General features: G+C 41.3%; 1 protein-coding gene across 1 annotated transcript in view; it reads right to left on the bottom strand.

Annotated features, from left to right (window-relative positions):
- Positions 1-26,405, bottom strand: part of alk (ALK receptor tyrosine kinase) — a 172,426-nt gene that overhangs the window by 120,981 nt on the left and 25,040 nt on the right. Inside the window, exon 6 of the mRNA XM_086127789.1 lies at positions 12,018-12,222. Coding sequence (XP_085983915.1) covers positions 12,018-12,222 — 205 coding nt within the window. The remainder of the gene's footprint in view (positions 1-12,017; positions 12,223-26,405) is intronic.

A 26,405-nucleotide genomic window follows, 5' to 3' on the forward strand; every position in this document is an offset into this window, starting at 1 on the left:
TATTGCTTAATGAATGTCAGAATCAAAACGAATTTTCTTCTGAACTGAGCAATCATTTACTTACCATGTGATCAATGATTTTTAATGGAAACTTGCACAAATATAAAAAAATATGTTCCTATTTGAATGGAATGAGAAGATAGATATTACATAAATTCATAATTACAGAAATAGAATCTTGACTTTTATTCAATTCTCTTCTTTGACTTTCAACTGAATAGTAATGTTTTGGCATGTTAGGCAGGGGCCGGATTTGCAGGACTGAACGTGTCTCTGCTGTCCGCCGCCATTTTTAGCCTCTTCCCGGTCCTCTAAGTATTTTCCCGACTTGCTGTCTTGTGTTAAAGTGATCAATGCAAGATGGGGTGATTATGTTCACCTGTAATTTATAAGCTCCAACAGTAGTATCAAAGCCATCATGCTGTAAATTTCCCCAGTGTGGGACAAAAAGGATATCTTATAAAAGAGAAAAACGTCACCAGCCACAACTGGCCTGTGAACTCGACCCGGCGAGACTCACTGGCCACGATTCTTGAAACAACTGTCGTTCTCACGCTGACCTTGCCGCACATCTAATTGGAGCTGCTTGAACACAGGATTCCAGGCAAATTGCAACATGGGTTGCTCCATTAATATACCATATTTTCAGGACCATAAGATGCACATAAAAGCTTTTAATTTTCTCCAAAATGGACGGGTCGCCTAATAATGTGGGTCGCATTTTGTACGCACCAAGAATGCCGTAAAGTGACTTCAATGACGGAGCCGCTTGACAGACTGATGTTGTGCCGACACGTTGGTTATATATAGAGAAAAAGCGGACATAACTGAGGACAGTATGGGGACATGAAAGTGTGAAGGGTGGGCGTGAAAGAGGACGCTCAAGGCATGCCCCCAGTAGGTGCCGGTACGTCCAGTGTGCAAAACAACATCCCGAAAATGGCACCTACGAAGTGACACAATTTAAACTGCAAACAGATCTTCTGATTTTTTTGCAACTTAATTTATTCGAGAAAATTTATTGAAAATTATGTGCACAAATGGAGGAAAAGTTTGTTGTTGTTGTTGTTGTTATTGAGATTTAATCATTTCCCTTTATTTGCACTTCATAATGCTACAAAAAAAATTAAAACTCAATCAAAAGTAACAACTTTAGGGATACAAGTAACAATTACTTTAATAATCAATCTGTCAATTATTTTTTTTAATCAAAAGAATTAAGAAAGTTTTTCATTTCTCTCCTTTTGATTAGAAAAAAGGACATGGCATAACCTAAATGGTTTTTCTCTATAAGATAAGATAAGATAAGATATCCTTTATTTGTCCCGCAATGGGGAAATTACAATCAGAATTCAGAAAGGAAAAAAACGCTGGGTAGGGAGAGGGAAAAAAAAAAATGAGTGTGTATGAAGAGGAAATGACTTAACGACATACTGTATATAAAAGTAAATATTACAATACATTCATTCATCTTCCGAACCGCTCGATCCTCCCTAGGGTCGCGGGGGGTGCTGGAGCCTATCCCAGCTGACTTCGGGCAGTAGGCGGGGGACACCCTGAATCAGTTGCCAGCCAATCGCAGGGCACACAGAGACGAATAACCACACACGCCCACACTCACACCTAGGGACAATTTTAGAGTGGTCAATCAGCCTGCCATGAATGTTTTTGGAATGTGGGAGGAAACCGGAGTACCCGGAGAAAACCCACGCAGGCCCGGGGAGAACATGCAAACTCCGCACAGGGCGGCTGGAGCTGGAATCGAACCCGGTACCTCTGCACTGTGAAGCCGACGTGCTACCCACTGGACTACCGGGCCGCCCTAATACACTACATCTTAATTTATATAGCACTTTCACGATCATTATAATACTTTTATAGGATGAAGTGGGCATGGGTAGAGGACAATCGATGTTAACCTTTTTTTTAGACTGTCCCTTTTGGGGGCTCAGACTGACCTCATTAAAGAGCGTACGCCTCTTTCAATGTTTTTTTTTTCCTTTTCCAAAGGAAGAACATGGTTAGGAGTGTCTCTATCTGAATTATGGCAATACTGAGCGATACCATACGGCATTTTAACAATTAGACAAGAAAACGAATGCAAAAAGAACAATCGCCATTGTTTAAGCACGAACTTCATCAAAGTAATTACGTGACTGCTCAAAAATGGTCAAAATGACGCTGCCCGGGCTCATGTCATTATTTTAATGGCACTCAACTTTTTATTGGATACACGCTGTATGATTGAATTTTGGATGTAATGCGAGGTGTGTTTTCGAAAGATCTGATGCGCTTTCTTCTTTTGGAAAAGATCTTTCTTCTTTTGGAGATGATTCTCTCCCGAGTGACTGGTGGTGCAACAATGCCCAGTTTCCATCCAGCATCAGCAACAACAGCTGCCCAACTTGGGAATGACCTCCAATCGGTGTTGGGTGTGCCTTCGGGCTACGAACAGTTCCCAATCAACAACCGACAACTGGGTCAGCAGGTACCCGGGACGCAGCGGCTTTCGAAGCAACTGTCAGACCCAGTTGGACGTTGCTCAACAGCGACAGCAACAGCAGCATTAGACACCTTGGCACCTCCATTCATATTCCTTTTTCCATCCTCTGCCTTTGTATTGTAACTGAAGTTAAAAAAAAAAAAAAACTATTCCTTACCAGTGAGTTTGTATTGTCCTACTCTCCTGGCCCCTTGTTTGGTTTGTGTCTCTCCCTCCTCTGCATGCTGTGTACAAATGCCACCCCTTCTCCCTTTTGCTCCGTGCAATCAGTCATGATGCCACATACTGTAGGTCTGGATGAAATAATAATGCCTTACTTATTTTGATTGAGATTGAAATTCTGATGAATAAACTGATGCATTTTGGGACTTCAAAATGTAGTATTTATTCAACTACTAAAACTCAACGAGTAAAAACTGTCGCCAGAGCCTCACACGAAGTCCTCCAAAAGGTCCTTGTAAAATCGTGTGCCTTGCCTTTTCATTCTGCTGCAGCCACACCTCTGCGGCATTCTATCTTCGCGCACATTCAAACCTTGAATAAGCTTCTCTCTCATTTCTTTATATTCGTTGTTCTGTTTTTTTTTTTGGGGGGGGCGGTTGCCCTAGAAGTTGAATTGTGAGGAAAGCATAATGTGTTGAATCTTTGAAAATGCTCCTTTAAATACAACTTGAATGGACAATGAGAAAATAAATTAGAAGGTAAAATAAAATCAGACTAAAATAATGGCAAAAACCAAAACAAAAAAACAAAACCTACTGGCTGTTTCTGCTGAGCATGTGTTGGCCTTTTAGGGGCAATGTGCTGCCATCCATGGAGTGCATGGAGTACACACTTCGAATGAAATAAGGACAAAATTGCGATTGAGCTGTCTGGAGCAATTTTTGTGTGTATATTTGTATGTTTGCAAGAATATCACTCCTAAAGTCAATGCAAATTTTACATTTAAGATGTGAAGGGGATTTTACATTGACTTAAGCATTAGCACTAGCCATGTTTTAAAAATAAAGCATGTCTCGCACTTAAATATACCATACATGAATTATTTTGGTTGTGCGTTTAGTTTTACAAGAAACTCCAACTGGGGTATCATTACATACCTCAAGAACAGCAGAATGCACAACACTTTACCAATGTGGTGCATTCAGGCTGTTTTTCATGTCGGACACTTGCAAACGTATCACACCGTTCTGTAAATTAATCATTTTTATTCAATTTGAATGCTTTAAAAATTGAGGGAGGCCAAAATCGAAATCACAATGAAGTTTTGATTGATTGTCCAGCCTTTACCGCACATGTTGACACGTGCAGGCATTGACGTGAACGATGGAAGCGGCTCCCAAACAGGAGCCAGCTCGTGTCGTTCACCTCAAAGAGTCTGCTCTCAGAGCCGTTTGGTTATCCACCAAAACCTCACTCATAATATATTCGTTACTTATACAAAACAAAAACAGCTGTACTTTGATGTAGCATTCTGTGTAAAAAGATTTTAATATGAGACTGTGGCAGGCTTTAGGACTGAAGCCTCTCACCCAGTTGACATGCAGATCGGGGCATGGTTGGATACTTTGTATTTGGGGGCAGTCTGACGTTTCGCATTCAAAGCCTGTCTTCCTGTCGCAATACATTAGAGGAAAAGCAAGTTTATTGGCACAGCAGACTTCGTGTAGAAGACATTTCTAAGTGCACTGCATAAAATAAAGTATTAAAAGCATTACGGTATGAAAAGCAAAATATTATGAGGACACTGCAAAATTCACAACGAAAACATCTCAAATAATTCAAGGAAAATGAAACCAAGTATCAGTTTCAATAAATTAAAAGATAGCATGCCTATGGGGATTAAAAGAAGAGGATATAATCGAGAGAACACTGCTGTAAACAAAGTTTTCAGCCCTGATTTCAATGAACTGACATTTTGAGCAGACCTATATTCAAAGAGTTTGTTTCACAGGTGAGGAGCATAATAATGACAATAAATGCCACTTTACTTGATTTGGATCAAACTGTTATAGTTTGTTGGTAGCATGGAAGTACTGGGCCACAAATTTAGTCTGGGAATTATTTGATGGAGAGGCCCCCCGATTCGCACGATCAATGGCTGAACATTTTTTTCTCCTCCCACGGTGAGGCCCCACATACTCAGCAATGAGACAAAGATAGCGATTTTAAGTGTAATCATTTTTGTGGTAAAGAGAGTCTCATGTCGTTGTTGACCACGATGACATCCTAAGTGTCATGCTGATACCTGCCTGATTATACTTGGTTTAATCGCATGACCATTGCCACTGCCACTGAATCAAACCAGGACTTGGCCAAGCATGAACAGTTTTTTGGGTTTTCTTTTTTTTTTTTTTGCTATAAAATAGCCCTTGGTATGGCTCCAGAGAGGGGAAAAGGTGCAAGTGATTAATTTATTATCGAGCCATGATTGCAATGGCATCTGGTCAGCTTCCACCGGCAGGGTTGGTTGTGCGCCTTATTGAATTGAGACTTCTCAAGAGGTGTAAATCTTCTGCTTTGCGGGACAGGAAAACAGAGTACGATTCCCGTGGCATTGCAGCAAGACGATCAGTCATTGCTGGTGCACTGGAGGGAGATGTACTGTAACCCTGGAGAAAGGCAGCCCCCCCTGCCAGAGTTGTAGTGCGAGCAGGCGGTGCGGTGCTGAAATCTGTGCATGCATTATAGCCATGACGATACGATGTTTCGCGCAGCTCTTATACTGAAATGATGTTGCATGCCACAATGACCACACTCATACAGGAGCTATTCTCAGCCACATTTCATGCCCAGACACTCCCAGACCAACCTGCCAAACTCACATGCCGGCCCTCAGGCCCATTAGAGACGCTGACACGTACAATATTTTCTGTAAATTATATGATCGAAATTATTTTGTGTTCAAATATATTTACGATGTGTAAATATTATTATTTTTTTTAGGTGTTTAGAATGTGTGGGAGGACCTTCTAAATGGTGGCTTTTCATCTATAGCGAGTAGGTCTGGAACCCCACAATGAACAGGCATTCACTGTATTGTTATTGGTATTATTTTTATGATTAACATTCTGCATACACAAAGTGACCTTACAACCAATCACTGATGCTTGGCATCATAATTGCTATGACAGGCAGTGACAATGATGTCACAGTCAGGACATGCAGAGGGATTTAAGAAAAAGTGGAGAGGAAGAAAGCATGTTGATTTTGATGGTCTGCTGCTTTCAATTGTACTTATCCCCTGGCTTTTTATGCGTGTCTGCGTGCGGGTTTGGAGACACAGTAGAAATGTCAGTGCCGGGACACAGCTGCAAACAATCCTCATCATATTCAGCGGCAGTACCAAATATCACCTTACCGCCAGATGGACTTACTCTGTCATAGTCAGTCGCAACCATCTTGTACAGGTATCCATGCACTTTGGCCTTGATTTGAACCTGTATTTGTGGGTTTTTTCTCTTTCTCTCTCTGAATTCCCGCATCAGCATCCCCGCCTTTGCCTCGCCTTTTGATGGCCGGAACCCCACACCCGTGAACCTCATCTCGCAGCTCTGTCAGGATTAAAATTCCCATGGCCCATTCCTCGAGGGAGTCAATAAGCATTCATAAAACTATGAATCGCGGCTCGGTGGGCCAGTGGTTAGCGCGTCGACCTCACATTGCAGAGGTACCGGGTTCAATTCCAGCTCCGGCCTGCCTGTGTGGAGTTTGCATGTTCTCCCCGGGCCTGCGTGGGTTTTCTCCGGGTAATCCAGTTTCCTCCCACATTCCAAAAACATGCATGGCAGGCTGATTGAACACACTGTAAATTGCCCCAAGGTGTGAGTGTGAGCACAAATGGTTGTGTGTCGATGTGTGCCCTGCGATTGGCTGGCAACGGATCAGGGTGTCCCCCGCCTACTGCCCGAAGACGGCTGGGATAGGCTCCAGAACCTCCCACGACCCTCGTGAGGATGAAGCGAATCGGAAAATGGATGGATGGATGAAAACTATGAATCTTCCGTCATCCAGTGTCTGTTATCAGATCCTTTTCACACTATAATTTCACATAAAATGACAATGATCATTTTTGCATGTTGCTGGTAAATTATTGTTACTGAACATACTGTACATCGCACGTGTCCAACTCATGGGCCGGGGGACAGATCTGGCCCGGCATGTTATTTTGTGTGGCCCGTGAAAGAAAATGGTGTGTGTCAACTTGCTACTATCTCAGCCGAAATGTCAAATTGTCATTTGTAATAAATAAGGTTGAGATTGTGGAATAACATTCCTACCCTGTAACTGAACAAACTATAACAGGTGACTTGACTGATTTCAAAACTAAGAATCCATTAATTTGTTGTGTACAAATAATAATATGATGAGACAATTAAAAATGTTTGTGGTTTTTACTTTCATAGTGCCCCTCTGAGGGAAGACGAAGTCCAAAGTGGCCTATAACAAAAATAAGTTTCACATCCCTGCTGTACATAGTCACGGGCCACAACCTATCCCGAGAAACAACAAACGGAAACTTTTAGTCGGATTCCTGAAATGTATCTTTTGAAGCCTGCGTGGGAGCTGTGAACATACAGGTTGAAGAGATTGCCGCATATGCCGCATGGTTGCGTTGCACAGACAAGCAATTTCCGAAAGTTACAGAAGGTCACATTAAACTGTTCCACCCGAGGTCTGTGTGTCATGTCCTCTTCTGAGTTTTGGGGTGAATATGCACCCAGCCTTCCGACTATGGCCAAACAAATAATTGGGGCCAGGTTTAGCACCCGTTTCAAGCACCAGAGCGAGAGCTACACCCAATTCCAGTGATGAAAATAAAAGTACTGGAGCTAATCTGGGCAGTGGCCCGGAACTAGCACTAGCACAAGTGCTTCCACAGCTCTTTGCGTGAGCAATTTAGTTTGCGCCTGTTGTCCACTAAAGTCGTCGCTGTATTCCTACTCGTCAAAGAATGGCTTGCCACTATTTTCCCTTTGCTTTGCATTTCAAGTTATCCATCAATTAGTTGGTACAGCTACAATAATTGAACCATGTATTTATGAGCAAGAGTTCATATAAGAATATGATGAAACCGTAACCCTCTGGATGGCAAAAGTAACTCTGCTGTGAGCCACGATGAAAATATCTTGGACACCCCTGATTTATAGCTAACGACACAATAAAATATACAGTATGTTTGACATGGTAGGCGTGATGTCACAAGCTACTAATTTAACAATGAATCGGTCGGTGGATCGATGAATACTGTATATTTAAGTGACTGATCAGTAATTCAGTCGCATTCCCTACACATTTGAAGCTGTGTGACCATGAGCTATTCAATGTCGGTTTCGAATAAAAATCTTGTGCATGAGGAAGTATACAGCCACACACTCACACACTTGCAAAAGTTCAAGTTTCATTTCTGACCCTTGCCAGACACTGAAAGAGCTGGCACTGTGCAGATGAATCACATTTGGCATGGCTCGCATGTAGAGGCGCTGTATTTCATAAAAACACATCACTTAGCTTTTCAGCCAAAACGAAAGCTGATGAAGCGCGTTAGGATTAATTATAATTTTACCCCATAAGTCAACAAAGGGTAATAATATTTACTGATCTGTTATGACATTTTTTTTTACCTCTTATGTTTGTTTATTAATGGAAGTGATTTGACTTGATTTGCAAAAAGTATTTCGTGGTCCAACAACATTCATCACTGACAACTTGTTCTTATGCTGTCATCTTCATCCTCACACACATCATGTCCGTTTGGAAACTACAGTAGATGATCTGGACATCATGGAATATGACTACGATATTCTTCTGATGGCCATAGAGCACGAAATAAACATCCATCCATCCATCCATCCATATTCCAATCCGCTGTATCCTCACAAGGGTCGCGGGCGTGCCATAGCCGATCCCAGCTGTCTTCGGGCAGTAGGCGGGGGGCACCCTGAACTGGTTGTCACCCAATCGGAGGTCACACAGACGAAAAAAACATTTGCGCTCAAAATCACTTCTTGGGATAATTTAGAGTGTTCCATTAACCTGCCATGTATTTTTTTTGGAATGTAGGAGGAAACTGGAGTACCCGCAAAAAACCCACGCAGGCACTGGGAGAACATGTAAACCTCTGCACTGTGAGGTTGACGTGCTAACCACTGGACCACCGCTAAATAAACATAATCAATCAATTTGTTTTCAAAAAGAATCATCTCAGCTGAAAATTATTATTCTCAAATGAGCAGTTTGTATTAAAGTTTGTGGGGAAAACACTGATGTAATAATGCGTGTAATGACTCGGTAAAAAAACATTTGGTTTATCATAACTTTTATGAATTGTCGTGTCATTTATTTTAATGCGAGTCAGTGAAGAGGGTGATTACCAAGTCACGACACACTATAAAGTTGCGATATGCTTGTTTTAAGCACATTTAAATGTTCCATAACAAAAGGCTTTCTAGCAAGTTAAAATCTACAAGGGTGGCTTGGCTTCATCTTGGCAAACATTTTTAAAATTAAAATGCAAGTGCACAGGTTGGCAATTGGGAAACTGTCCAGATTTGGCTTTCTTCATTTATTCTGTACCATCTTTTCTCAAGAATTCAGCACCCTGCAACCCACATCCTTGGAACAAGGTTGTTATGAATTTGTCTCCAAACAATTTTTTTGCGGAGATAGTGTGGGTGGATGACACATTTCGACGACAAATGAGCGCACACAAACACACAATCTCATCTGTCACACATGCAAAAAACATGCCATCATTCTGTTGCCTAAAGGTGTGTGTTTTATCTGCATATCTAACATCGATATGCAGATATGAAGAAGACATCAACGTCGTTGCAAAAGATTACAGATTTCTGAACAATCGGCTCAGTTTTATTCCATGATACCAAAGTAATAGTTTACGAATAAATGCAGGCGCCTGACCATGTAAAAAGGGCGGGAAAGCCAATGAAATTAAAAAAACTATCTTGTAATAAAATATATGTTTCTCATATAATAAATTAACACTGGCAGAAACGGAGGTTTGGTGCTCCCTAATTTTATACCAGTGGTGTCCCTTTTTGGGCCATTAGTCCAAACTGACGACATTAACATTTCTGTACTTACAAATTCGGGCCATTACCTCAGGAGTGGGATGGTGAAACCTTGCTCAGTAGGTTTTGCCAAGTGCCCCTTACACTGTCTTCTGCACTACTTCATGCTTCAGTACGTTTGTGTGTCATTACTACATGATCAAACATTGGATCTTTCCTGATTTCTTGGCTGATTTCAAGTTGTTCTGTTTACATGGTGGCATGGTGTGAGTGCAACCAGTTTGGTCGCCTTGTACGTTATAATTTCTCCACAGCCAGATCAAATAGTGATTTGTTCATGACATGTTTTGGGGGGGGGGGGGGGGGGACAATTCTATATACAGGTATACTGTAACATCCCATTATTAAGATTTTACAAATATTTCTTTTCCACATAAAATGATCCATAATCACCCCACTGTATAATAATAATAATACATTTTATTTATAAGCGCCTTTCAAGACACCCAAGGACACTTTACAATAACAAAAAACACACAACAATACGGGTTGAGCAGCGGCAGCCAAAACGCGCCAGCGTTCACTCAACCCGGTAGTCAGAAAGAAACCACAAGGGAGGGAGAGGGGGAGAAAAAAAAAACACGCTCGAACTACCCTAATTTTGAGGATAATTTGAGTTTGGCAAAAAACTCCTGCACAAACATATGACAGTTACAACAGGTAGCAAGACATAAGCAATGAAGACGGTGAAACAAGGGAATGTATGAAGGAGGGGGTGATGGTGGGGGACTAGCTTCCGTGCATAATTTCATCAGGGGAAGGTCGAGATAGCAGATGTTGATGATTATACACGCATTTAGATTTTGTTTTTATATAAATGTTTACCTACATGTGGAAAAATGTTTGAAAATGTTTGTAACAGAGTACAGTACTGCCTCGCCACTTCGTGCTTCACATTTTGCGGTTTCTGTCATTTGCGGGTTTTTTCCATAATACTGTGTTCATTAAAAAATAATCAAAAAATAAAAATGATAGGCTTTGTCTCTTTTAATACCTTTTAATCTCTTTTACCCATTTTGCTTTTTGTTCATCTAAATGTGCTTTTGTAAATTATGTATGCTTGTTTTGAGTGCACATTTATATCCTGTGTTTTAAGCTCTTGTAAAGTGTCTTTGAGTGTGATGAAAAGCGCTTTCAAATAACAATAATAATAATAATAAATTTTATTATATTCTCGCACCGGACTGTACATGCCCACTCAAACAGGGCACGTGATCTGTTTCCGGCGCGACGTCGAGCAATGTGAGCACGAGTGGAACCATCCTGTGAGCTGATTGGCTGCGCACTATCATAGCCTTGCCCAGCACTTCTCTTATTGTGTTGCATCACGGTGTTGACTTTCTCGCATACTGTATCTTTGTGTTATGTTCGTAATAACGTTGTTTTTGTTTACGCCCTAACTTTTTTTTGATTACTTATGTTGCACATAAACCCGCTTGTCCCTCCATGGAGATGGCACCATCAACAGAAAAACATTGTTTCAACGGCGATGGCGGGGGGTTGGTTCAAAGATTTGATCGATGAGCCTTAGGTTGACCCGCTCAGCTGTTTTTTTACACATGCCACAAGGAAGCAGTGACAGCTCAGACAAAGGATAAAGTGACACTCAACATTGTCAACTAGTTACACAGAAATCATTCATAAAAAAATATATATCAATAAAATAGTTGGGCAGTGTAATAAAGGATCCCACCAAATCAAGGGACCATATTTTATTATTAAAAATCCAGGGGGAAAAAATGCCTTTTAAGCGTGATTTTAGATGGATGCGAAACAGTAGTATGGACAAATGGGATGGATGTGAAACAAAGCATGAGCAGAGTTGGCAAATGAGTTTGGGAAAAAATTTTAAACTGTCAAAACTTTGCCACTGCAGTCAATGCGATCAGGGTGATCCCAACAAAACATCCATCACTCAGTAGACACGCGCTCACAATCCTCTTCCTAATTCCAGTGCTCCAACATCCCGACTGACTCAACTGATCGCGAATCACAGACGCCTCCTGGGTCTCAGAGACAGTCGGATCTTCGAAAACACGAATGTAGCCTGGTTTTGAGCCGACAGACATGTCGCACACAAACATAGTGCCTCATAGCCAATTTTGTGTTGTCTTGACACATCATAGCCATGTGACATGGTCATGATGTGTCTGGGACGCTTGGGACTGGTAAAACGACCACGACAGACTGTCGTGGTCGTGTTACCAGTTGAGTGTAAAATGGTCGATTCTTTGAAAACTGTTTCGATCCAAGATCCAGACCATCATGAAAGTATGCATTGTCCCGTGCTACGAAACTCATATAATTCCTCACAATTTAGATCTGACATGTATTGGACTCCGGCCACCTCCGTGACTCTTATCCGTGATGAGGATTAGTCTTTCCAACAACAGTCTTTCCAACAACCCAAAACCAGCACTTACCCTGTCATAGGAGGTAACGTGTCAGTTGAGAAGAGAACAAGTTGTGGCTTGTCCCGCTCAATGAGCCATATCGTGTATTGCCCACTTTGCTTGGGGTTCAGGTACAAGGCCATGTCGATGCTGCAGGAAGTTGGGCCACTCCTCAGCCAAGGACTCAGCACCCAGGGACCACCATAGGAGGAACCATTCACCCAAAAAAACTGACCTAGGAGGATGAGAACACACGGTGTTGAGCACAAAACCAGAACACACAACTTTGCTTCAATTGCAAAAACAGAAACCTACCGGTAATCATTTTCATATGGTTAAAAATAGACACCGAGTTCGTCAGTCAGGAGAAGCATATTTGCAAATGATAATCATGTCTGAAATTACTGTGCTGACATCTTTGATTTAAACTACTTTGGAGAGAAGGGTGAACTGTAGCACTGAATGAAAATGCATGAAATGGAACAGCCAATAAGAGCCTTGGCAGAGGAAAAAGTAAAAAAGGAGCTGTGGGTGGGGCCGGGGGAATCAACGATTGTTTTTTTTCCCCTTGCAATGATATGAAGTCTCATGTCACTTTCAAACCAACTGTGATCATTCAGGCATGAAGTGAATGTGTGGTGGATCACAAAGAGTTTTTAACTTGATAAGAATATCAATCTTTAATGCGCCCTGTTAAAGAATGTACTGTTCATGAGTTGAAGTTAATATTGCAAAGCTGAAATCTGACAGAATTAATACATTTCATTATTCTCAGAAGATGAAGGTGCCGTGCCATTGTGGATTATTTTGTTGTCGCAGTGAAAATGGCTTGATGTGCTGGAAAAACTAGAGCCTCAAATAGTTTTGAACACAGTAGATATTTCTTTCCATTCCCATTACAGTTTGTTTACAGATCCGTCGCTCTTCTCGATATTAGCAAAAGCAGCTTACCAAGGATCAGATTGTGTTCAAGTATACTTCCCAAACTGGGTCACATGTCTCTTTGCGTATCTCAACAAATGCACTTAAACCGTCTTTTTCCATCAGTTGGAGCAATATGCAATTCATGTGTTGTGCTGGATGGGAGTGGATATGAAAGGACCACGCGAACGTCAGATGTTTGTACTTTTCACCACAAGGTAATCAAGTATTTCACCACTGGTACTCATCATCATTTATTCAATCTCAGGAACAACACATTCCTTTATCAGCTCTAAATAGATTTAACTTGCTACATTTGCAAGAATCACACACGATGTGAATACGGTTGGTATGTATTGTGTGTGTGCGTGTATGACATGATAATTGAGACACAATCAGTCCTGCTCCAATAAGTCAACATGCTCCACATTCCCAATGTCAGCCGCAGTCGGTGCCGCCGTGTCTCGTTGCTGTCTAACGTTACTCGTTTTCACTAATGTTTGGTGACAATTTGTGCTGTAAGACTTGTCTGACCCTCCCGTTTGTGACTCACCACATTACTATCGTGAAGGAGCATTATCGCCTGCATGGTCCCAGGAGCAATGTTGTCCAGGACTACAAGGCCATGGTCTTCCAAGGCAAATCGTCGTTAGGTCATGGGTCAGAATACAAATGAATCAGAAGATCTCTATGAAAAAGAATCATTCACTGTACCTGCCGATCAGGCTAGGCCAGGGGTGGGCAAACTTTTTGGCTCAGGGGCCGCATTGACTTTTAAAATTTGACAGAAGGGCCAGGTCAGCACGAGCTATGGTACATTAAAAAAAAACTGCATTTGTTGACAGTCCATATCAAACATCAACAGAACAAAAGCATGAAAGTACGGTATTAATATACTTTTTTTAAATGACAAAAGTGTTGTTGATGACCTATTTTAGCCTGTGCATCGCTGCAGATGGGTTGTAATCAGACCAGTAGAAGTAGAGCGATACAGAGGTACTAGGTGGTCGAAAAGATTGCCCCGCCCCCCCCCCCCCCGTTTTTTGCAACTTCAAGTCAATGCGCCACCTGGTGATGAAATGCCTGTCATTACAAGTCCAATTGAAATGAATGCAATCATTCACATCGAACCTTAATTGTGGACCAACCTTCGGCGGGCCGGATTAAAAAGACCAACGGGCCGGATTCGGCCCGCGGGCCGTAGTTTGCCCACCACTGGGCTAGGCATTACTGGGGCCACACCTAGGATCTGTGTGTGAGAAGAGTCTGATGGCAGGGCTGTCGTTTTTATCCCACATAACTTCAGAACCATTTTATTGACTGTTGATAAACATTCTCCCTCTAAAAAGCTTTCGGTCAAAAACAAGCCTGAATCAACACTGACTTATTCCTGCTTATACACTTTTGCAATATGAAAGCAAAAAGCGAATGGCCGTATTGACTGATTCGCTTGCTTTGTTAAAAATTCATCTACATTTTGGAAAGCAGTAAATGTTAATGCAAAAAGGAAGTCTTGGTGATCTCTTCTTCCTTTTATCAAACACAATAACGGCATAATAGAGATATAGGGAGATAAAGCTTTTAATACACACTTGGGTGCTGCTGAAAATCATTTTGCATCCCCGGTCTTCAAACCCAGCATGCAATCAACTGGTAAGGATAACATCTATCCTCATACCTGTCAACTCTTTGGAGCGCCAACCTGTATAAACTACCAAAAAAATCCTTATAAAGAGCAAAAAATCCTTATAACATACCAAAGCATTTTATATGTCAGAATAACGGCAGAAAAAAAACACGAAATTTTCAATGATATTTATTGTAGATCTCCATAATACAATGTCTGGTTAATGTCTAATCATCATTCTACTTAGTGGCATTACTGTGTTCAGAGTAGTATTCCTGCGTTACTTTTTTCACCAACTCCAAATCATTTGGAGTTGAAAAAAACCCCCCGGAAATGTTCAGAATCCGTATGATTTGTGCAATACGGCCATATACGCAAGATTCACCACAAAATCCGTATGAACTATGGCTAAACCATATGAGTTGACAGGTATGTATCCTTATTGTCATGGATGGTATAGATTAGGATATATTGCCTACTATTTTTCTGTGCAAAGTTGGATACGCTTTGCTTTAATGCAGTTCCAGCCAGACCTCTGTGAAAATTTCATTTAAGCACTTAATTCCGCTGGACCACCGGGTTTCACATGTTAATTTTACCTTCTCAATGAGCAGGGCTTCTTCGTCTTCTGTTTACTTGAAGTCTGGTCGTCCCTTCATGAGAGCGATACTTGTCAGAAGTCCAGTTTATGTGTTGTAATGGAGGCAATTACTGACTTGGAAGCGACTCCGTAATGTATTTAGACACACTAGCTAGCTAGTTAAAGTTCATTTGTGGCCTAAGTAGCACCGAGCTTGACTCGATAGTACACCGAACAGCGGAGAGCAGCAAGAATTGGGTGACTTTTCGTCATGGGCATATCATCGTTGTTCTTTTTTTTAAACAAGAGTTTGTTGATTTCTTCATTTTTGTTTCTGGCCAAGTCAGGCCAGTATCTGTAACGACCTGATGACACAGTGCCACACTGAACATTTACTTCCGCCTTCTACTTCCCATGCGTGGTTGACATCAACACATGTGAGTCTAGCCCAGTGGATAATATTGGGACCGTCTCCATAGATCGGAAAATGTTACAAATCTTTGACTCTCTATATTGCTATTTAGTACATTTTAATGAGGGCAAAATGTGAATTTTGACTGGCAAAGCGCAATGCATAACCACTTATTTCAACCCCAGTGTATTATATGTATTTGTTTTCTTTTGTCTTTATTTCATTTCAAGTCCTCCCCTGCTAATTCCCTGTATGTTACAGTGCTGGATTAGCCTGACTGGCCCTTTTCCCACGTTAACACAGATCCTGACATAAAAGAGCCACTTGGCGAAAATGGTCCAAGTGCTTGGGGCTGTCGGGACAGCACATTTTCCTGCATACAGAGCATAGATTTGAAGTAAAGGCTTTAAACTCAGCCTGGAAGGGGTTTTGGCTTGAAGTAAAATATGTTACTGAGTACAAATAGCATATTGAAACAGCTGCCAGGAAAACAACTCTGGACAGAGTATATTGAAACCAGAAAATGAAAAAAATCCATGAATTTAATATTTATATTTGAATCCATAAGCTCCTTAATGGAGCTTTAAGTGAAATGGAGAGTTGTGGTGTAAACACACAAGTATTTTTTTGTGGTGATTTCATAATGTATCAATCACATGTTCAGTCTCATAAATTTCAATTGATGAAAAAGGAGGATACATATATAACTTCAGTGCTAACTAAATACATGATTTTTTTTACTAGAACAAAAGGATAAATAACTAGTATCAGATCTGTCTAAACGACGGATCTGATTGAGTGGATCGAAATCGGTCACCATTTTGCGCTCTATGCAAAATCTCATCAACCGTCATGTCAGAATTTTCATAATCTATCAATGACATCATTGATCAGACCCACAAAATCAGACATTACACCAAACACAACCTTTCTCACTTCGGGGTTGTTTTGAACTGCGATAGTGTGAGCCCAAAAAGTGAATCTTATTTTTTTGCCGTGTTGCCTTTCACACAAGCAGAAAGCTTTTGTGCTGGGAGGTGGAAATTCTGCCTCTGCGCCCTCGACCATTGGCGGTAGTATACTTGAGTGGTTTAGGTCCTATTTGGCTGACAGAACTTTTTGTATTAACCTTGGTTGTTCTGAGTCACAAACTTACTACTCCCTTGAACATAATAACTGTGTTGAATGAAGATTGATTTCTTTCTTTTTACTTTTTTTATCTACCTTATTTTCTGTCAAATTATTACTGTATATATGTTTTATGTTCAATAAACAAACAAACAAACAAACAAACAAACTGCCCCATAGTCGTGTGGTGTTCCACGCGGTTCAATTTTGGGGCCTCTGCTGTTCTCACTGTATCTGCTCCCTGTGGGTTATATTTTAAGGAAACATGGTATTTCCGTCCACTGCTATGCGGATGACTGTTAGATCTATGTCCAGCTGGGCAAAAAAGACACTCATTGAGGCCACATTTATCCTGTGTAGATGAAAACAAGACCTGGATGGAACTAAATTTCTTGAATTTTAGTTTAAAGAAGACTGAAGTGATGGTGCTTCGTCCCAGTTGCCCTTGTACATCCCATCCTGAAGACTTGGGCTCCCTGGGTCCTTATCTTAAGCCAAACTCAAACTATATTGAGACTCAAACTGGAGAGTGATTTTAAATTGGACCGGCAAATTGGTGCCGTTGTTAAATCCAGCTGAGGCAAAGTAAAGCCTCTCCTTTCTCAAGAGCACTTCAAACCAGTAATTCATGGCTTTGTTACATCTCGACTGGATTACTGTGATGCACATTGCTTTGGAGTCAGCCAATCCTCCATCCAGTGTCTCCAGCTGCTCGCCTCTTGACTGGTACTCGTAAGAGAGAGCACATAACTCGTACTCTGGCATGCATTCACATTCTAGAGTTATTTTTAAGAGCCTATTATTTGTTTTCAAATCTATAAGTGGCCTCGCCACACCTTGCCTCTCTGAGCTCCCCCGCCCCAACGCACCTATCTGATGTCTCAGGTCTGCGGACCAGATACTATTACAGGTGCTGACAACTAAGCAGAGGCTCAGAGGGGATCGAGCCTTTTCCATTGCTGGTCCCTGTCTTTGGAAAGACCTTCCGCTGAAGGTTAGGCAAGCCCCCTCACTGTCCGTCTTTAAAACACATTTTAAAACACATTTTTATTCTTTGGCTTTTGACTCAGCTTGAGACTTTATTTTTAGTTTCACCGTTTTTGTGGTTTCTACTTTCTTTATTAATTTATTGTTTTATTGTTTGTTGTTGTATGAATTATTTTTGCTCTGTACAGCACTTTGTGTACAGCAGTGGTTATTTTAAAATGCTCCATTAAGGCAGTTGAGTTGAGTTAGCAGAATAGGGTAGAATCTGTCCAGCTATACAGGAACCAAACGGCTTTGAGAATGTGCTTGCTACCTATTCACAAACACGGTATAAACACACCAATTAAAAAGTGGGCAAACAATGTAGGACATGTTTATGGGTCCGACTACAATCGCACAAATGACTTTGTGTTGCATAACAATCGAAAACAATCCACTCGTTCATTGTTTCCTGCTTGATCTATTCAGGACCACCAGTGAAATGAAACCTATCCTGGCTGGCTTTGGGTGAGTGCAGGGTACATCCTGGACAGGTCAATATTCAACCACAGAGTAAATGTGGTACAGACAGACAGCAATTCAAACTCATATTCACTCCCAAGGGCAGTATTCAATAAATCTTATAAGCACGTTCATGGATTGTGTGAGGAAACTGGATTTCCCACAGTATACGGACATATAAGTCTTTCAATTTTTATATCCTGTCTTGTGTTTACATGTCCAATCAATCAAACATTCAATAAATATGGAGGACATGTAAACTCCGCACAGAGAAGGCTGAGCACATATTGTGACAATTAACGTGCCAAAGCAAATCCATTCCCTCAATAATATGGTTGTCTCAATTCCAATAAAATGTTGACGTAACATAATAATGTGACTAAAGCTTAACATCCCAATGCTTTGTTAGCCAGTTTTAGAGATTTACATTTTAATGACACAGACGTTATTTAGTCAGAGGGCGTCCCTTTGAAAATCTGGAAAACAACAAATCAGCTATCATGGACTTTTTGGAGAAAAAAAAAAAATCCCAAAGCAGTCTTGTTTAATACCAACAGTATCAGCATTCTTCACCGGTGGGAGGTCACTCGGTCATGCAGAGTCATGGAGTTTTTGTTGTTGGCCTGTCAGGAACTCTGACCTGCTCAACCGTCACACCTCCCCACTCTTCTGTAAATGTGCATGTCGTGTAGAAGAAGAACCTGCACATCGCATTTCATTATGCCTTTCGGCATAGTGAGAATAGAGGTTTTAACAATATATTTATGTAAAAACAGAAAAGTTGATGGGTGCAATTCAGGCTATATCAACTATCAATCCAGTGGTAAAGTAAAACGTGTTAAACGTGCCCTTTCATATGACCAAATGAAGAACCAGTCAAAAGTCACTAATGCAAGTTGGTGTTATGTATATATTTATTTACTTTCTCACTGAATAGACGGAGAAACAGCTCCATGTTCAAACTGTGAGCACTTGTGAGAAAAAAAGTCTCTTCTTCCTCGATGAAAATCCAAAATGTAGCAAAATGTAGTGAGGTCCTTTTGTGTGATATACTGTAGTGTGATGTTTAACAGCACAAGATTTGGCTGACAGCCTGGTGAGAATTGGCCGTTGGCAACAAAGACAAATTGCTTTTTTGGTATTTTTGTCTATTGTTTTGTCACATGTTGTTTGTTGTTTCATCGTGTGGACCTGATATGGACTGTTTTCAGCGCTTTTTGGCCACGACATTCGTCAAAGGAGAAGTATCTGTGCTTGGTGGTTGCGCCTTCTCGGCAGCACGCCTGTACCAGCACAGATGTTGATTGGGAGGAATGTCGGCGCCATTGACTGTCGGTGCTGGACAGACCTGGGGTGCTTGTGTTTTTTGCGCCTGTAATGGGCAGCATTCTTTACAACCCCGTTTTGTTCAGTGGCTATGTCGGCGCTGTTGGACAGTCGGCGTTAGTGCGGCTGGATGGATGGCTGCTGAAGTTGAGGATGAGGAGAGAGAAGCGTTGGCGCAGAGCGCCGATGCGTATTTGGAACTGAGAGTCGCCGCTTGGAATTGAAATGGATTTCCATGGGACAGGAGAAGTGAACCAATCTCTTTTTTCGTCAATGGATGCTACAGCTTCTTGTTGACTTTGAAACTTAGCTTGTAGCCGACGTGTGCACATTTTGAGCATGACGTCTCTGATCCACTGGTTAAAGGACACTTTGATTCTCTCCTCTTTCATCTCAAACTGCTTCAAACAACAAAGCGTGTGACGGAAAAGTGGTTAGGACTGCACGACTGTCCGTGTTTTATGTTATGTGTTGTGTTTATTATTTTACTTTAACGTTAACTGTTTTGTGAAGCGCTTTGTTACAGCTGTTGCTGTTGTGAAAGCGCTATATAAATCAGCATGTATTGTATTGTATTGTATTGTATATAGTCTAATTGTAGTCAAAGTATATATTAGACAATAGTCTAAGCCACATGTGTCAATGGCCAGAAAAAGCAGAGACAATATTTGGATTCTACATCTGAAATTCCCCTAGAAGATGTTGCTGGCTAGTTTTTTTTTTTTTTTTTTTTTTAAGATTGCAAAGCAGTGCTTTCAAAAGCTTGCTATGGGGTTTGTTTATTTATTTTTTTCTGTTCAGGTTTAGGTCATTACATCATTTTGAAAGTAGCGTTTGAAGACAATTAAAGGTCACTGTCTCACATTTAATTATTAGAACAGCTGGTAATGGTCACTGATAAATGTCAAACAAGCGATGCCACCACTTTACTTTCACCCAAGGGTCTCAAACTCCGGCCCTCGAGAGTTGCCGTCCTTCAACACACCTGATTTAAATGATTAGCTCATCAGCAAGATCTGAAGGAGCCTGGGCAGGATCCTGAAAATTTTGAATCAGGTGCGTTGGAGGATGAGAAACATCTAAAACATCCAGGAAAGTGGCCCTCAAGGACTTGTTAACACTTTCCAGCCATCAGAACCTGAACTTATGACCGAGTGAAATGATTTTCTGTATCTTCCAACAAATGTGATGAAATCTACTTTTTTTTTTCGAAAAAGGAATTCCACCGTTGCATACATAGAGGAAGAAATACTGGAAGGCAGGGGTGTCAATTTTTTTTTTGTCAGGGGCCAATTCGGAGTTACGGCTTCCTTCGCAGGGCCGGTGCAAAATGTCAATGTTATTTATTACCCATGAGAATTTCACATTTTGGTTCAGATTTCAGCAAGAATCGTGATAGCCGACACATAAAATGGGCCGCATCTGGCCTTGACTTTGACACCTGTGCTGTAAGGAGATGGTGGCTGTAACTAAAGTTTTGGAATTAACTGTAATTGTTCCAGGATTGCTAACATCCGAATTGAATGAAGTCAACATATGTTTTCAACCGAACTGTCCCGAATCACACCCTTTTCTTTGCCTTTGGAATGAGACTGTGGGGCTTGAATGAAAGCTTTCACGCTTGATTAAATTAATCGCACAGAAACCGTGAATCAGTTGATTGATTTCACAGCTTTCTACTGATTTAACTTTTCGTAGGAATTGCTCTCTGTGGATTTCAGTCATCAAATGGAAAAGAGTATATGTAAAGGACAATAATACATCTAAAGACGAATACAAGGGAGGTTTTTGGCTTCCTAAGCCATATGTTCTGCAGCAAACATTGGACAGTCTAGCTCGGGGGTCGGCAACCCACGGATGAGAAGCCGCATGCAGCTCTTTCGCGCCACCCTAGTGGCTCCCTGGAGCTTTTTTAAAAATGTTTGAAAATTTCAAAAAATCGGGGGAGTGAATTCTATTTTTTGATTTAATTTGGTTTGTGTAAGAGGACAAACATAACTCGAACATTGTGAACGTTTTCCAATGCTTTAAAAATGTTGAAAAAAAATACTAAATTCCAACATTTCTGTCAACGCGGATTTGCGTCATCGCCTGCGACACACTTTTATCTTAGCAAGGCGGGATGCCAGGCAGCTGGCTGTTGTAAAAAAAACAAAAAAACGGTGTTTCATGTACAATTCACCGAGGGTACTGGCAAAGAATGGGAATGTGGAGGGCTGAGAGAAGCATTTTAAAACGGTAAATGTGAGCTATGATAGTTAACGCTGCAAAAGTGCATCGCATGACTCGATCATCTTAGGTGCCATTATGGCGATTGCTCATTATGGCATGCGTGTGTAAGTGCATGCATATGCGCGTGTGTGCGGTAACGGGTTGATCGCGGGAGATTGGTCGATTGAAAAGTAGATCTTCGGTCAAAAAAGGTTGGGCACTCCTGCCCTACAGATGCACTGCAGGGAAAAATCATGAAGACTCATTGTGTATTTGTAGCCAACTTAGTCATTTTGGTAGTAGGCTGATATAGCTAGTATATCCATCCATTTTCCGAACCGCTTGATCCTCACTAGGGTCGCGGGGGGTGCTGGAGCCTATCCCAGCTGTCTTCGGGCAGTAGGCGAGGGACACCCTGAATCAGTTGCCAGCCAATCGCAGGGCACACAGAGACGAACAACCATTCACGCCCACACTCACACCTAGGGACAATTTAGAGCGTCCAATCAGCCTGCCATGAATGTTTTTGGAATGTGGGAGGAAACCGGAGCACCCGGAGAAAACCCACGCAGGCCCGGGGAGAACATGCAAACTCCACACAGGGAGGCCGGAGCTGGATAGCTAGTATAGTGAGCTGAATAAAAAATAAAATACGTGAAAAACCAGTAACAATTGTAAATAGCACAGCCACTTTATCTATAGCGATATTTATATTGCACTAAATTGAACTGTGTACAACTCTCTCTGAAACATTTATTTTTGTGCATGCAAACACTTTGTTTTTGCCATTTCTACCCCCCAATTTTGCTGCTGTAGACTGTAAATTTCCCCAGTGTGGGACAAATAAAATATATCTTATCTTATCTTAGACACACACCATGTGAATCATTCAGATTCAGATTCTGAATCTGAATGATTCAGATTCAAATTCAGAAAACTTTATTTATCCACGTGGGGCAATTAGAGTCTTTATGTTAAGGCTTATACAAGGATTTTAATCTTTTGCGGCTCCAGACATATTTGTTATTTGGGTTTTTTTTGGTCCAATATGGCTCTTTCAACATTTTGAGTTGCCGACGCCTGGTCTAGCTTCTTAAAATGGAACCCAAAGCTCAATTAAATTTCCCGAAACTGAACACGTATCTATGGTGATCCTTTTTCTTCATCCAGCCATTGAATTCGAACCCTATGGAATACATGAATCAACTCCTATTAAGTGATTCAGTCATAAATTGACCGTGCTCATCTTTGTTGTTCTGGGTCACTTGGTATTTCACCATCGCGGCAAGTCAACTGAACATCCAACATAAATAGACCACAGAGTGCCTTTGAAGTTGAGACAAAAATGAATGAATACATAAATTAGTAGGTTGTTGGAGCAGAAAGAAGGCCCCCAATGATAATGCCTCTTGGAAGATGATATCTACCATTTAGACAACTATCCGGAGTCTGTGGTAAGATAGCAAGCAGAGCTTGCTGAACCTTCAACATGAGTGTCCCGATAATATTTCATGGTGTGAATTACTAAGGGTGGAAATATTATCTACTTATAAATTGTGGCGGTAAGAGGAAATAATTTTAAAAATAACAGTATTTTCTTCCCGGGTAGTCGTTTTAAAACCGATTTATTACAAGTCTGTGTTTCATCTTGATGTTGAATTAATTTGTCCCAATTAAAAAGGAAGAGTTTGCATGTGAACACCCCACTTAAACCCGAGGGAAGTTTTGTTCCTCTGGTTTGGTCTATGAATGTTTGTTATTGTTTTGTAGAACTAGCTCACGACTGGATGTGAACTGAGCAACAGCGAGCCGGAGAGCAGCCTCTCAGCTAGGTAAAGGAGCTGACGGATTACACTCCACTGGGAAAGAGTTCAGTCTTGCTTCCCATGCCAAAACCTCCTGCCTGGACTGCTATGCAGGGATAATCTGAATGCGGCTTTCAACAAGAAGCCTTGAAGCCATATTCCACGGCAAAATAAATCAAAAAATAAAATTGCAGACCTCTGTGAGCCATAGTCTGTATGAACCATTTCAAAAGAAAACAAAAAGCTTACTTCTATAATTAGTATGTCAACAAGTCAAGTCAAGTCAACAGTATTTATAGAGCACTTTCAAACAGCCATCGCTGCATACAAAGTGCTGTACATGGAGCAATTTAACATGCACAATAAACAGTAAGACAAATCGGTAATAAAGGCGGTAGAAAGCACCAAACAGTAAAACCAAGAACAAATCTAAGTCATGCTGAGTCGAACGCCAAAGAATACAAGTGAGTTTTGAGGAGGGTTTTGAAGATGGGCAGCGAGGAGGCTTGCCGAATGTTCAGTGAGAGGTCATTCCAGAGAGAGGGACCAGCAACAGAAAAGGCTCGATCCCCTCTGAGCCTCAGTTTAGTTCTTGGTACTTCTAATAAAGTCTGGTCCACAGACCTGAGGCGCCGGGCAGGTGTGTAGGGGCGGATGAGCTCAGAGAGGTAAGGTGGCGCGAGATTATTCAGAGATTTGAAAACAAATAAGAGGATGTCGAAATATACAGTACATGAAATAAAATGTCTGTGCCAGGAGTGTGTAGAGGGCGGCGGGGGGCAACTGATTTTTTGTTGGCTTGATGCATCACGGAGGTTGGCCATTACGGTAGAATTACCTTGTAGAATAAAGTGAAATGACTGCACTTTCAGTAACATCTGGTGCTTGTGTGCTTTTAAGGAGCATGGCAAGAGCTGGATTCAGCCGGGTTGACTGCATATTTCAATGTCAGTTCCTTGTGAGCGTTACCATTTTGCTTTTGTGAATTTGAGCTTTTAGTCCCATCAAACAATTATTTGAGAAACTTACACTTATCTTAATAAGTACCTTGATCTTTTGAGGAAAAAATAATTATATGGAACCAAGAAACATTGCTCAGGCATGGTGATGGTTCTCGACCATGAACTGTCAAGCAGGCACATTGTTTTGGTGAAGCAGCATCAATTTATCTTGCAACTACTCTTGCCTCTTCTCACGCACTGAATGAAGCAAACGTCACAGGACCGTTTTGTAGACTGCTCATTGATTCTCTATCCAGACTGGAGGGGAAAACTCATATTTTGCAGTTTGGGTTCGAAATATCTTTTGTGAGATCATTCCTGGAAATTTCTTGAAATCTTTTATGGGTTGAAAATTGGTGTCAAAGCAACAAGAAAAGTTGACACAGTTAGCATACACTTCCCTGGGGAGGCATTCGCCAGCCCATTATCTTCAAAGGGACACGAGCACACACACACTAACAGCCCTTTGTTGCACTATTCATGTATAAATGTATAAATGCGCGCATGCCCATGTCTTTCATGTTAGAAATTGCTCACTGGATAACAATAACCTCCACTTTTGAGTCCTGGTTTGCACCAGCTATTGTATGGCCAAAATTGAAGATATAAAATAGTCTCTGAAAGATAAACAAGAGAGAGGGCTTCGAACAGCAGCAGCAAGTCTCTCTTTACCTCCTCCTCATCAATACCGATTAATTATCTTAAACACATCGGCTGCGCGGGGATAGCTGGCCAGGAGCTAGATGGAGGCTAACCGTCAGAGCGTCAAGTCTCTTTGCCTCTCTCAGGAGCCAATGAATGTTAATTACTGTATCAGGTTTTATAATTTAAGTAAATAGGTGTACTGCTGTAGTCTTTATCTCAAATATGTAAAGTATCATCACTGTTTACATATTTTATACAAGCTGGTACCCACATACCCTTACACAACAATTCCTAGGGGGTAGCAAATCCTCCATGGTTTTTCACTGATCGCAGCATATATATATATATATATATATACATACACACACATACATATATCTATATGCACACACGTTTGAACAGTGGTGTGTAAGAATTTGCCTACTGTAGCTCCTGGCATTATGCATGTATTTATTTGTGTCAAAATTAACCCTATTGGCAATCTTCTCTACCTTTCAAGGGGCTGCCAAAGTGTATTTACCCAGCTTGTAACTGTTCAGTCAAGCTGAAAGTCTGGTGTAAGACTTTTAATGTCATGCACACAAAAGCTGACACTTACTGGTACTGAGAAAGACAGTGAGAATTTCGTACTCGCCACTGTCTCAGACTGAAATCAAGTGTACGTGAGCTCAGCCATGCTCAACAAGTCCATCTGCTTATTATCCGATAGCAGGCAGCACGCTGTGTTATGGGCGTCAAATCCGCTCCCTCGCATCAATACATGAGGTGCCATGCTGTGAATGTTGAGGCACCCGCTTGCACTCACGGATGAACAGAAGCCACCCTCTTATTCCAACTTCAATTTAACCAAACTCAAACAAAATTGGAGGAGAGAGCAGGAAACACACTTGATCTCAAACCCCTTCAGACAGAATGGGCGAGGGGTCAAAGGTCGTCGCTTGTTGTGTTTGTGTGTTATCAGACAAAAACAGCAGCAATTCCAGCTCAGAAAAAAAAGACATTGCATTAAGTATGTCTCCATGTGCACTCAGTTTTTGATGTATCCTCTCCTCAACGTACAGTATGCACTTGCTTGGAGCTAAAAAGCTTCTCCCCACATTTACAAACACATGCACACAATTACAAAAGGTGGGCATAGTATCTCCCAGAATGCACTGAGCTCTAGTTTTGTTGCCATTGGTACTGGGCATAATAATTCTGTCGGCATTAATGTAAGACAACTCTCCTGTCGTAGCTGAAGTCACGCCGTCCTTTAGATTGTAAACAAGCGGAGA

This window comes from Hippocampus guttulatus, chromosome 13 (assembly GCF_054856545.1).
Source record: "Hippocampus guttulatus isolate MCC_2025c chromosome 13, RoL_Hgut_1.0, whole genome shotgun sequence".
Taxonomy (NCBI): Eukaryota; Metazoa; Chordata; class Actinopteri; order Syngnathiformes; family Syngnathidae; genus Hippocampus; species Hippocampus guttulatus.